Here is a 14,105-nt window from a genome sequence, read left to right on the forward strand (position 1 = left end):
ACAGATACATTTAAAATATATATATGTCTCAAAGGATCCAGAAGGACTAATAATGAAAAACAATTGCCCTCCCAAGTCCTCTTCCTGCTCCTAAGAAGGAGTCTCTTTCAACTTTGCCTTTTGGTGGATCCTTCCATGCATCTAATACTCAGCTTATAAAGCTGTTTCTGTGTTTTTTAAAAATTTTTATTTAATGAGGTATAAATCACATACCATTAAATTCATCCTTTTAAAGAGTGCAATTCAGTGGGGTTTTGTATATTCATAAAGTTGTGCAACTATCACCACTATCTAATTTTAGGATGTTTTTGTCATGCCAAAAGGAAACCCCATATCCATTAGGCAATCATTCCCCATTGCCCCTCCCTCAACCCCAGGCAACTACTCACCTATTTACTTACTTACTTTACTTATTTATTTATTTATTTACTTATTGCATCTGCAGAGTTGGCATCGTAGCTTTATTTGTGGGCTGTGAGGGTGAAGGCAATCTGTCATCAACTCTTCTTTCCCAGATATGCTCCAGAATAAAGAGGGGTGGGTGGAACAGCCGTGAGCAGGGCCAGGTGTGGGCTACGTGGTCTGTCAGGAGTCCTTAGGGCTGTGGCCCACGTGTGCACATCCTGTTTCAGAGGAGGGGGCCTGAGAAAAGGGGGCCAGCAGGACCAAGCAACTGTTAAGCTGAAAGGCTGCAAGTCTGATGGGACGTAGACTTGGGCAGAAGGAGAGATGAAGTCAGGACAGGGCAGGACTGTGGCTTCACAGACTTAGGGAGGCAGAGCTGCCGGGGAGATACATTCTTCAGGCAAGCTTGTGCTTTACTGTCCTCAAAGTGGGTTCCTCTGCTTAATGAGCCCTTAATCTCTCCCCAGGAAAGTAGAAGAGAAAACCCAAACTGAGAAGGAAAATTTCTGGGCTGGACTGTCTGAGACTGGTTGTCTGAAATAGTCCAGAAAGAAAATGATTTCTCAGTTATCTAGCATTGCTTGTTGCAGTCTGGCTCCCATGACCTTAGTGTCCTGGAAGGCTTAAGGGCCTCCTGGTATCCTCCCCATAGAAAGGAAGCCCCATTTGTCATTAAAGATTATCTAGCAGCAGGCCTAGTAGTAGAGCAGGTTGACTTGAGGTTTACTGCTCAAGGTAAACAGTGACTGTGATTAAAGGAACTTGATGTCTTTCCCTCAGCTTAAATTGCATCCCATCTCCAGACCTGGCTGGGCCTTGGGTGGGAAGGGCAAGAACTAAGCCCGATGGAAGTCCCCCCGCTGACCACCAGTCTTGCTAATGAGCTTGATCTCCTCCAACACGATGTCCCTGCTGATAGCCTTGCACATGTCATACAGGGTGAGGGCGGCCACTGCAGCAGAGGTCAGGGCCTCCATTTCCACCCTGGTGGGGGCCCCGAGCCCCCATTCTGAGATCCAGAATGAATTTCTCCAGCCAGATGGCCACTTTATAGAAAGTGGCCTCGTTAAGACCTGGCATCACCACACAGTTCACCTTCACAGGGTTGTAGCCTGGCTCCATGGCCTTGTGGATGCACTCCATGACCTTGTGGAAGCCTTTCCTGCGGACAATGCCCGGATCTCCACAGCATGGCACGTGCTGTCCAGCTCCAGCTGCACCTGGACGTGGCTCAGGGCCACGTGGTGGCACAGAGGGATCAGCTGGCTGGTCACCTTGGCTGCTCGGACTCCAGCCAGCTGGGCCACCATCAGGGCATCTCCTTTCTGTAGCTGGTTCTTCTGGACAAGCTTGAAGGCTACAGGCCCCAGGAGGACCATGGCTGAAGCCACAGCCACCCACTCTGTGTCTGGCTTCCTGCCCACATCTACCATAGCTTCCCGTCCTTCCAAGTCCACATGAGTTAGTTGTTCTGAGGTTAGCTGGGGTCCTGAGGGGGCAGCAGGAGCCCAGGAACCTGGGCTAAGGCACTTTGAGTTGGCATCTGAGTCTGCATGGGAAGTGTAGTGTCTCTGAAAGGAGCCAGACCCTAGCTGCTGCTGGGCTAGAAGAGGGGTCTGGGGGACCCTGTATCCTTTCCATAAAGTGGCCATCTGGCTGGAGAAATTCATTCTGGATCTCAGACCTTGAACATGGAGGGGGTCCCAGTAGGAAATGCTTGGATTGGCTGGTGGGGAATCGTGGAACATCAAAAATGTCTTGATGGGGGTCACCCACCAATGAGGATCATGAGCTGGTTCTTCATCTGGGAAATACTGAACATGCCTGCATGCTGCCGCTTCTTCCTGCCCACGGCAGCCCCGATGATTCTCAGCAGCTCCTGGTTGGAGGCCTCAGCTCACAGTGATCCCGTAGAGATACCTCAGAGTTTCCAAAGAGGCAGACCTTGAGGTTCCCGTCAGCTGTGATTTGCAGGCAGTTGCAGGACCCACAGAAATGCTCAGACATGGACATGATGAAGCTGATCTGGCCTTGGAAGCCAGGGATTTTAAAGGCCTTGGCTGTCCTGGATTCCTCCTCTGGCAGCTTCTCCAACTCTGGCCACTGCTGCCAGACAGTTTCTAGCATCTCCTTATAGCTACCATCTTCTTGAAGTTCCACTTGTTGCCATCAAAGGGCATGTACTCTATGAAGCGCACGTCCAGGCGGAGGCCCTTGGTCAAGGCCGCAAAGTCCAGGAGTTCATCCTCGTTAAGGCCTCGCATCACCACACAGTTCACCTTCACAGGGTTGTAGCCTGGCTCCATGGCATTGTGGATGCACTCCATGACCTTGTGGAAGCCTTTCCTGCGGACAATGAACTCAAACTTGGCAGGCACCAGTGTGTCCAGGCTGATGTTGATGGCGCTGAGACCAGCCTTCTGAAGCTGGGGCAGCAGCCGGGCCAGGTTGATGCCATTGGTGGTGACACCGATGGTCCTCAGCCCTTCCAGTCGCTGGAGCTGGGCCACAATGTCCACCACGTCCGGCTGGATGAGCGGCTCTCTGCCCGTAAGCCGGATCTTTTCGACGTCTTCCTTCACAAAGAGCCAGGCGAGGGTCAGGATCTCTTTTGTGGTCAGCATCTCTTCTGCGGTCAGCAGGTTGGCCTTGGGTGTCAGCGGGACCCCTTCCTCCGGCATGCAGTACTGACATCTGAGGTTGCACTTCTCCGGGAGGGAGACCCGCAGGTAGCTGTGCTGCCGGCCGAAGCTGTCTGTGAGGAAGGCGTAGAAGGGGACCTCGTGCTCCCGCAAGAACTGCATCCGCCTGGACAGCTCCTCTGAGGCAGCTTGCGGGGACTCGCCGGGGCGGGGCGGCATCACCGGAACCCCTGAGCTGCAGCTCCGTGGCGTTGGACCTTAGGAGCCGCCGCAGCATCCAGGACAGTGGCCGCGCCACCGTGAAGCCTGATCCCGGCAGAGCTGCGGCCCGCAGCCGGCTTCGGGAGCACACTGGCCGGGCAAAAGTGATTCTCCTGCCTCAGCCTCCTGAGTAGCTGAGATCACAGGCATGCACCACCACGCCTGGCTAATTTTTTGTATTTTGAGTAGAAGTGGTGTTTCACCATGTTGGCCAGTCTGGCCTCGAACTCCTGACCTCGAATGCTCTGCCTGCCTCGGCCTCCCAAAGTGCTGAAATTACAGGGGTGAGCCACGGTGCCAGGCTCATCTACTTTATGTTTCTATAGATTTACCTTTTCTGGACATTTCATACAAATGGAATCACATAATATGTAACCTTGTATGATTGGCTTCTGTCACTTAGTGTAATGATTTCAGGGTTCATCCAAGTCATAGCGTGTGTCAGTGCCCCATTAGTCATAAAGTAACATATGCATAGACTACATTGTATGTATAGACTACATTTCATTTATCCATTCATTAGTTGATGGACATTTACACTGTTTCCACCTGGGGCTATTATGAATAACGCTGCTGTGAGCGTTCATATGTGTTTGTGTGCACATATGTTTTCAATTCTTTTGGATATATATATATACAACTGTTTTTATTCATCCCTTTATACTTCCTGTTATGAGAGATGAGGATTTAGCTTGTTTACAGTATTCTCTCTCCTTCCCATCTCTATCCTACCAGTAATCTATTTTTCTTCTTCCTTTTATTACATTTGTAACTGTAGTAATTGTGATTGATTTTCACTCAGATAACAAAAACCTGCCTACAGCAGCTTAAACACACAGGGAGAAATTTGTATTCACTAAAAAAGTCCTGCTTATTGTTGGTTCAGCTGCCAAAAACTGCCAGCAGGGACCCAGTTTAAAATAAAATAAAAATTTAAATAAATTTTTTATTTTATGCCTTCCCTATCTTTCCTCTCTGCCATCCTTAACAGGCTAGTTTTTATATTCACGCTTGTCTTCATTCGATTACAAGATGGTGGCCACAACTCCAAACATCGCAGCTTCATACAAACAGGAAAAATAGGAGAGTAGGCAGGAAACAGGAGCTATGTCTGTCACCTTTCATCAATAAAGTACAAGCTTTCTTAGACCTCCTCTCACAAACCCTCCAGCAAAGCAAACTTCCACTTAAATCTCACTGGCCAGAACTAAGTCACATGACCACACATAGCTGCAAGGGAACCTGGAAAAACCTACAAGAAACTGGATTGACTAATTGGCTTATATCAATAGTTCTCAACCCTCATTACATATTAGAATCTCCTAGGGATATTTTTAAGTGTACATCTCTGAACATGGTCTTATCCTAGAGTCAGTGGTTCTCAACCAAGGGCAAGTTGGCAATGTTTGTGTACAGTCTTGATCTTTGTAACTGGGGGTGAGGTGCTCCCACCATTAAGTGGATAGAGGCCAGGATGGTGTAAAACACCCTACAACACACAGAACAGCACCCAACAACACAGAATTATTCTGTTCAAAATGTCAGTAGTGTCAAGTTTGAGAAAACTTGCCCTAGACCAATTAAATTATAATTTCTTCTATGTGGTTGCAATGTGCAGCCAGGGTTAAGATTCACTGGTTTCTGAATGATCCATTACATATCATGATTACACCACATTGATGCCCTGCACAAAACTAGGGTTCTGTTACAAGGAAGTAAAGGGGAATAAATATTGGTTACGTAGTGTGTCTGCTCCAGTGACTTTGGCCATATGCTAACAGTTTTACTTCTAATTCTATTAATTATGTAGTGTCTTTTGGTTCCTGTTTCATGAGATGAGAATATCAGCCCCTCATGCACTTTGAGCTCTTCTCCCTTTCACTTTTGAACTTCTATCATTTGAAATTTAATTTTAGATTGACAAAGTGAATAGCATTTATTTTCTGTCCTATAATCAAAATTACATCTATATGTTGTCTAACTACTGAATTTTTTTTTCTTCTTTCTTTTTTTTTTTTTTTTTTTTGAGACAGGGTCTCACTCTGTCACCCAGCTGGAGTGCAGTGGCATGATATTGGCTCACCAAAACCTCTGCCTCCCAGATTCAAGCGATCTCCTGCCTCAGCCTCCCAAGTAACTGGGATTACAGGCTTACGCCCCCATGCCTGGCTAACTTTTGTATTTTTGGTAGAGACAGGGTTTCACCATGTTGGCCAGGCTGGTCTTGAACTCCTATCCTCAGGTGATCTGCCTGCCTCAGCCTCCCCAATTGCTGGGATTACAGGCGTGAGCCACTGCGTCCAGCCTAACTATAGATTCTTAAAGTTGAAATTTAATAAACAGGATTTATATTATGACAATATAAATGTTGTTCACTGCAGAGCTCAGAAATGTTTTTAAGTTACATTTCTTTATCAGCTTTTGTTTTACCTAGAGTTTGTAATTTTATTTATTTTATGCATTTTTATTTATTTATTTTTTGAGACAGGGTCTCACTCTGTCACCCAGGCTGGAGTGCAGTGGCGTGGTCACAGCTCACTGCAGACTGGACCTCGTAGGCTCAAGTGATTCCTTCACATCAGCTTCCCAAGTAGCTGGGACCACAAGCATACACAACCACACCTGGCTAATTCTTGTATTTTTTGTAGAGATGGGGTCTTGGCCAGGCTGGTATCAAACTCCCAGGCTCAAGCAACCTGTGCCCCCTCAACCTCCCAAAGTGCTGGGATTACATATGAGCCAGCCCACCCAGGCCTTATTTTTTTTCTTTTTGGGGGGGAGTGTTAGACTTAGGCTATTTTATTTTTATGTTATTTGTTTGTTTGTTTGTTTGTTTATTGAGGCAGAGTCTTACTCTGTCACCCAGGCTGGAGTGCAGTGGCATGATCTCGACTTACTGCAACTTCCACCTCCCAGGTTCAAGCAATTCTCCCGCCTCAGCCTCCCGAGTAGCTGGGATTACAGGCATGCACCATCACACTTGGCTACTTTTTGTATTTTTGGTAGAGACGGGTTTCACCATGTTGACCAGTCTGGTCTCAAACTTCTGACCTCGGGTGATCCACCTGCCTCGGCCTCCCAAAGTGCTAGGATTACAGGCAAGAGCCACCATACCTGGCCAACTTAGGCTATTTTAAAAGTATTCATATAACCCTACTTCTATCTGGTATCAGCAAGGAACAAACAAGGACTAAGACTAGACAAAGTTTCTTGGAACTAAAAGCTTTCCCAATCACCCTCTAATTCCAATGAGATTTTTAAAAACTGTGGAATCTAATTCAGTTGAAACCGGGCTTACACAATAGAGTTCTAATACTGTAATTCTATGTATCTAGATAGGTTTCAGTAAATAAAGAAATACATATTTGGTGAAGTTGTTAAATGTTAAATTTTTTTTGGGAATGGTTTTACTGGATGCTTCTAATGTAAATAGGAGAAAAATCATTCGTTGACTCACTTGTCAGATACAATGTGATTTTGTATATTACACACTGGTGAAGTAGGGATATAGTGATGGATGAGCTAGCCCCATGTGACAACTGTAAATAATTTTATTTGCAGTGGATACTTCTCATTATTGACTGCTCTATAGCCAAAGAACATTAAGTGAAATTACATTCAGACTTGATGTTACTGGGAAGCAAGGTCTCCACCGTTGTGAACATCTGGGTGCAGCTGCAACAGGAACATGCTGTGACCTCTGGGACACTGAACGTCTACCCTGATTGCAACTCCACATTGAAATTCCTTCTAGAATTCAGTGGCAATTTAAATAACTTTATGATAGGCTTCCCAGAGCTCCACAGAGCACTGTCGATGACTGCCTGGATACCCAGAAGCTGTATAATTCAATCTTGTAGGTAATATAATATCACTTCTTCATAGATTATTTTTGCACGTAGTGTAGTTGTATTTTCTGTTACTTTTGATTGGCCAAATTTTTAGTGAGGTAAAATGTACATAGAGTGGGGGGTGGAGCTAAGATAGCCGAATAGGAACAGCTCCAGTCTATAGCTCCCAACGTAAGCGACACAGAAGACAGGTGATTTCTGCATTTCCTCAGATGGAAACCCATCTGAGGTACCGGGTTCATCTCACTAGGGAGTGCCAGACAGTGGGTGCAGGACATTGTGTGAAACACACTGTGTGCGAGCTGAAGCAGGGCGAGGCATTGCCTCAGTCGGGAAGCACAAGGGGTAAGGGAGTTCCCTTTCCTAGTCAAAGAAAGGGGTGACAGACGGCACCTGGAAAATCGGGTCACTCCCACCCTAATACTGCACTTTTCCGATGGGCTTAAAAAATGGCACACCAGGTGATTATATCCCGCATCTGGCTCGGAGGGTTCTACACCCACAGAGTCTCGGTGATTGCTAGCACAGCAGTCTGAGATTAAACTGCAAGGTGGCAGTGAGGCTGGGGAAGGGGCGCCTGCCATTACCCAGGCTTGATTAGGCAAACAAAGCAGCCAGGAAGCTCAAACTGGGTGGAGCCCACCACAGCTCAAGGAGGCCTGCCTGCCTCTGTAGGCTCCACCTCTAGGGGCAGGGCATGGACAAACAAAAAGACAGCAGTAACCTCTGCAGAATTAAATGTCCCTGTCTGACAGCTTTGAAGAGAGTAGTGGTTCTCCCAGCACGCAGCTGGAGATCTCAGAACAGGCAGACTGCCTCCTCAAGTGGGTCCCTGACCCCCGAGCAGCCTAACTGGGAGGCATCCCCCAGTAGGGGCAGACTGACACCTCACACAGCCGGGTACTCCTCTGAGACAAAACGTCCAGAGGAATGGTCAGGCAGCAGCATTCACGGTCCATGAAAATCCGCTGTTCTACAGCCACCACTGCTGACACCCAGGCAAACAGGGTCTGGAGTGGACCTCTAGCAAACTCCAACAGACCTGCAGCTGAGGGTCCTGTCTGTTAGAAGGAAAACTAACAAACAGAAAGGACATCCACACCAAAAACCCATCTGTACATCACCATGATCAAAGACCAAAGGTAGATAAAACCACAAAGATGGGGAAAATACAGAGCAGAAAAACCAGAAACTCTAAAAATCAGAGTGCCTCTCCTCCTCCAAAGGAACGCAGCTCCTCACCAGCAACGGAACAAAGCTGGATGGAGAATGACTTTGACGAGTTGAGAGAAGAAGCCTTCAGACGATCAAAGTACTCTGAGCTAAAGGAGGAAATTCAAGCCAAAGGCAAAGAAGTTAAAAACTTTGAAAAAGAATTAGACGAATGTATAACTAGAATAGCCAATACAGAGAAGTGCTTAAAGGAGTGATGGAGTTGAAAGTCAAGGCTCGAGAACTATGTGAAGAATGCAGAAGCCTCAGGAGCCGATGCGATCAACTGGAAGAAAGGATATCAGCAATGGAAGACGAAATGAATGAAATGAAGTGAGAAGGGAAGTCTAGAGAAAAAAGAATAAAAAGAAACAAACAAAGCCTCCAAGAAATATGGGACTATATGAAAAGACCAAATCTAAGTCTGATTAGTGTTCCTGAAAGTGACGGGGAGAATGCAACCAAGTTGGAAAACACTCTGCAGGATATTATCCAGGAGAACTTCCCCAATCTAGCAAGGCAGGCCAACATTCAGATTCAGGAAATACAGAGAATGCCACAAAGATACTCCTCGAGAAGAGCAACTCCAAGACACATAATTGTCAGATTCACCAAAGTTGAAATGAAGGAAAAAATGTTAAGAGCGGCCAGAGAGAAAGGTCAGGTCACCCATAAAGGGAAGGCCATCAGACTAACAGCAGATCTCTCGGCAGAAATTCTACAAGCCAGAAGAGTGTGGGGGCCAATATTCAACATTCTTAAAAAAAAGAATTTTCAACCCAGAATTTCATACCCAGCCAAACTAAGCTTCATAAATGAAGGAGAAATAAAATCCTTTACAGACAAGCAAAGGCTGAGTGATTTTGTCACCACCAGGCCTGCCCTAAAAGAACTCCTGAAGGAAGCACTAAACATGGAAAGGAACAACCGGTACCAGCCACTGCAAAATCATGCCAAATTGAAAAGACCATCGAGGCTAGGAAGAAACTGCATCAACTAACGAGCAAAATAACCAGCTAACATCATAATGACAGGATCAAATTCACATATAACAATATTAACTTTAAATGTAAATGGACTAAATGCTCCAATTAAAAGACACAGACTGGCAAATTGGATAGAGTCAAGACCCATCGCTGTGCTGTATTCAGGAAACCCATCTCACGTGCAGAGACACACATAGGCTCAAAATAAAAGGATGGAGGAAGATCTACCAAGTAAATGGAAAACAAAAAAAGGCAGGAGTTGCAATCCTAGTCTCTGATAAAACAGACTTTAAACCAACTAAGATCAAAAGAGACAAAGAAGGCCATTACATAATGGTAAAGGGATCAATTCAACAAGAAGAGCTAACTATCCTAAATATATATGCACCCAATACAGGAGCACCCAGATTCATAAAGCAAGTCCTGAGTGACCTACAAAGAGACTTAGACTCCCACACAATAATAATGGGAGATTTTAACACCCCACTGTCAACATTAGACAGATCAATGAGACAGAAAGTTAACAAGGATACCCAGGAATTGAACTCTGTCCTGCACCAAGCTGACCTAATAGACATCTACAGAACTCTCCACCCCAAATCAACAGAATATACATTTTTTACAGCACCACACCACACCTATTCCAAAATTGACCACATAGTTGGAAGTAAAGCTCTCCTCAGCAAATGTAAAAGAACAGAAATTATAACAAACTGTCTCTCAGACCACAGTGCAATCAAACTAGACCTCAGGATTAAGAAACTCACTCAAAACCACTCAACTACATGGAAACTGAACAACCTGCTCCTGAATGACTACTGGGTACATAATGAAATGAAGGCGGAATAAAGATGTTCTTTGAAACCAACGAGAACAAAGACACAACATACCAGAATCTCTGGGACACATTCAAAGCAGTGTGTAGAGGGAAATTTATAGCACTAAATGTCCACAAGAGAAAGCAGCAAAGATCCAAAATTGACACCCTAATATCACAATTAAAAGAACTAGAAAAGCAAGAGGAAACACATTCAAAAGCTAGCAGAAGGCAAGAAATAACTAAAATCAGAGAAGAACTGAAGGAAATAGAGACACAAAATCCCTTCAAAAAATTAATGAATCCAGGAGCTAGTTTTTTGAAAAGATCAACAAAATTGATAGACCGCTAGCAAGACTAATAAAGAAGAAAAGAGAGAAGAATCAAATAGACACAACAAAATATGATAAAGGGGATATCACCACCAATCCCACAGAAATGCAAACTACCATCAGAGAATACTACAAACACCTCTACGCAAATAAACTAGAAAATCAAGAAGAAATGGATAAATTCCTTGACACATACACCCTCCCAAGACTAAACCAGGAAGAAGTTGAATCCCTAAATAGACCAATAACAGGCTCTGAAATTGTGGCAATAATCAATAGCTTACCAATCAAAAACAGTCCAGAACCAGATGGATTCACAGCCGAATTCTACCAGAGGTACAAGGAGGAACTGGTACCATTCCTTTTGAAACTACTCCAATCAATAGAAAAAGAGGGAATCCTCCCTAACTCATCTTATGAGGCCAGCATCATCCTGATACCAAAGCCTGGCAGAGACACAACAAAAAAAGAGAATTTTAGACCAATAACCTTGATGAACATTGATGCAAAAATCCTCAGTAAAATACTGGCAAACCAATCCAGGAGCACATCAAAAAGCTTATCCACCATGATCAAGTGGGCTTCATCCCTGGGATGCAAGGCTGGTTCAACATATGAAAATCAATAAATGTAATCCAGCATATAAACAGAACCAAAGACAAAAACCACATGATTATCTCAATAAATGCAGAAAAGGCCTTTGACAAAATTCAACAACCTTCATGCTAAAAACTCTCAATAAATTAGGTATTGATGGGGTGTATCTCAAAATAATAAGAGCTACCTATGACAAACCCACAGCCAATATCATACTGAATGGACAAAAACTGGAAGCATTCCCTTTGAAAACTGGCACAAGACAGGGATGCCCTCTCTCACCACTCCTATTCAACATAGTGTTGGAAGTTCTGGCCAGGGCAATTAGGCAGGAGAAGGAAATAAAGGGTATTCAATAAGGAAAAGAGGAAGTCAAATTGTCCCTGTTTGCAGATGACATGATTGTATATCTAGAAAACCCCATTGTCTCAGCCCAAAATCTCCTTAAGCTGATAAGCAAATTCAGCAAAGTCTCAGGATACAAAATCAATGTACAAAAATCACAAGCATTCTTATACACCAGTAACAGGCAAACAGAGAGCCAAATCATGAGTGAACTCCCATTCACAATTGCTTCAAAGAGAATAAAATACCTAGGAATCCAACTTACAAGGGACGTGAAGGACCTCTTCAAGGAGAACTACAAACCACTGCTCAATGAAATAAAAGAGGATACAAACAAATGGAAGAACATTCCATGCTCATGGGTTAGAAGAATCAATATCATGAAAATGGCCATACTACCCAAGGTAATTTATAGATTCAATGCCATCCCCATCAAGCTACCAATGACTTTCTTCACAGAATTGGAAAAAACTACTTTAAAGTTCATATGGAACCAAAAAAGAGCTCGCATCGCCAAGTCAATCCTAACCCAAAAGAACAAAGCTGGAGGCATCACACTATTTGACTTCGAACTATACTACAAGGCTACAGTAACCAAAACAGCATGGTACTGGTACCAAAACAGAGATATAGATCAATGGAACAGAACAGAGCCCTCAGAAATAATGCCGCATATCTACAACTATCTGATCTTTGACAAACCTGACAAAAACAAGCAATGGGGAAAGGATTCCCTATTTAATAAATGGTGCTGGGAAAACTGGCTAGCCATATGGAGAAAGCTGAAACTAGATCCCTTCCTTACACCTTATACAAAAATTAATTCAAGATGGATTAAAGACTTACATATTAGACATAAAACCATAAAAACCCTAGAAGAAAACCTAGGCATTACCATTCAGGACATAGGCATGAGCAAGGACTTCATGTCTAAAACACCAAAAGCAATGGCAACAAAAGCCAAAATTGACAAATGGGATCTAATTAAACTAAAGAGCTTCTGCATAGCAAAAGAAACTACCATCAGAGTGAACAGGCAACCTACAAAATGGGAGAAAACTTTCGCAACCTACTCATCTCACAAAGGGCTAATATCCAGAATCTGCAATGAACTCAAACAAATTTACAAGAAAAAAACAAACAACCCCATCAAAAAGTGGGCAGAGGACATGAACAGACGATCCTCAAAAGAAGACATTTATGCAGCCAAAATCACATGCAAAAATGGTCATCATCACTGGCCATCAGAGAAATGCAAATCAAAACCACAATGAGATACCATCTCACACCAGTTAGAATGGCCATCATTCAAAAGTCAGGAAACAACAGGTGCTGGAGAGGATGTGGAGAAATAGGAACACTTTTACACTGTTGGTGGGACTGTAAACTAGTTCAACCATTGTGGAAGTCAGTGTGGCGATTCCTCAGGGATCTAGAACTAGAAATACCATTTGACCCAGCCATCCCATTACTGGGTATATACCCAAAGGACTATAAATCATGCTGCTCTAAAGACACATGCACACGTATGTTTATTGCAGCACTATTCACAATAGCAAAGACTTGGAACCAACCCAAATGTCCAACAACAATAGACTGGATTAAGAAGATGTGGCACCTATACACCATGGAATACTATGCAGCCATAAAAAAGGGATGAGTTCATGTCCTTTGTAGGGACATGGATGAAACTGGAAACCATCATTCTCAGTAAACTATTGCAAGGACAACAAACCAAACACTGCATGTTCTCACTCATAAGTGGGAATTGAACAATGAGAATACATGGACACAGGAAGGGGAACATCACACTCCGGGGATTGTTGTGGGGTGGGGGGAGGGACAGCATTAGGAGATACACCTAATGCTAAATGACGAGTTAATCGGTGTGGCACACCAACATGGCACATGGATACATATGTAACAAACCTGCACATTGTGCACATGTACCCTAAAACTTAAAGTAGAATTTAAAAAATCAAAAAAAAAAATGTACATAGAGTGAAAGACAGATCTTAAGTACAATTCAAGGAGTTTTGACAAATGTATACTCCTATGTAACCAATGTCTTCATTGGTTAATTTTCTCTTTTGGGAGTTTCAGGTAACTACTAATTTGAGTTAATGCCCAAAGATCTCTGAAAAAAAATTTTTCTCTTTTTTCCTATGAAAGTTTTTTTAATTGTGATAAAATCCACATAACACGATCTTTTTGGAGTTCGTAAGCATGATCGTTGGGTTTTCATGTGCATGCGTGAGATGTGACTCCCTCAAGCCTTGTTACGACATCAGCACATTACCAGTCTGACACACACAGAAAATACACATAACAAAATTTACCATCAGTGACAGTACATTTATAATATTGTGCAACCATTACTACCATCTAGTTCTAGAACATTTTCACTACCTTAGAAGGAAACCCCATACACATTAAGCAATCACTCCCCATTCCACCTTCCCTAAGCTCTGGCAACCATTCATCTGCTTTCTGTCTCCATGGATTTGCCTAGTCTGGATATTTTATATAGAATCATACTATATTGGTCTTTTGTGTCTGGCCCATTTTTTTTTCACTTAGCATAATTTTTTCAAGGTTCATAAATTTTGTAGCCTGTGTCAGTACATCATTTCTTTTTATGACAGGATAATATCCCA

At 43.6% G+C, this 14,105-nt stretch overlaps 1 protein-coding gene and 1 non-coding gene across 2 annotated transcripts; one reads left to right on the forward strand and one right to left on the reverse strand.

Moving 5' to 3' along the window:
- Positions 1 to 1,241: 1,241 nt before the first annotated feature.
- On the reverse strand, positions 1,242 to 3,336 carry LOC129493509 (molybdenum cofactor biosynthesis protein 1-like). Its single transcript, XM_055299762.1, is given in 6 exon segments — positions 1,242 to 1,389; positions 1,552 to 2,164; positions 2,230 to 2,304; positions 2,307 to 2,546; positions 2,549 to 3,293; positions 3,295 to 3,336. Coding segments are annotated over 6 exon segments (1,851 nt in total). The 5' UTR covers positions 3,325 to 3,336.
- A 10,317-nt stretch (positions 3,337 to 13,653) lies between these two features.
- LOC129457935 (small nucleolar RNA U13) lies at positions 13,654 to 13,757 on the forward strand. The gene has a single exon (XR_008649468.1). It is a non-coding gene; the product is annotated as a small nucleolar RNA U13 (small nucleolar RNA).
- The last annotated feature ends 348 nt before the right edge of the window (positions 13,758 to 14,105 follow it).

Source organism: Symphalangus syndactylus, chromosome 11, assembly GCF_028878055.3.
Source record: "Symphalangus syndactylus isolate Jambi chromosome 11, NHGRI_mSymSyn1-v2.1_pri, whole genome shotgun sequence".
Lineage (NCBI taxonomy): Eukaryota > Metazoa > Chordata > Mammalia > Primates > Hylobatidae > Symphalangus > Symphalangus syndactylus.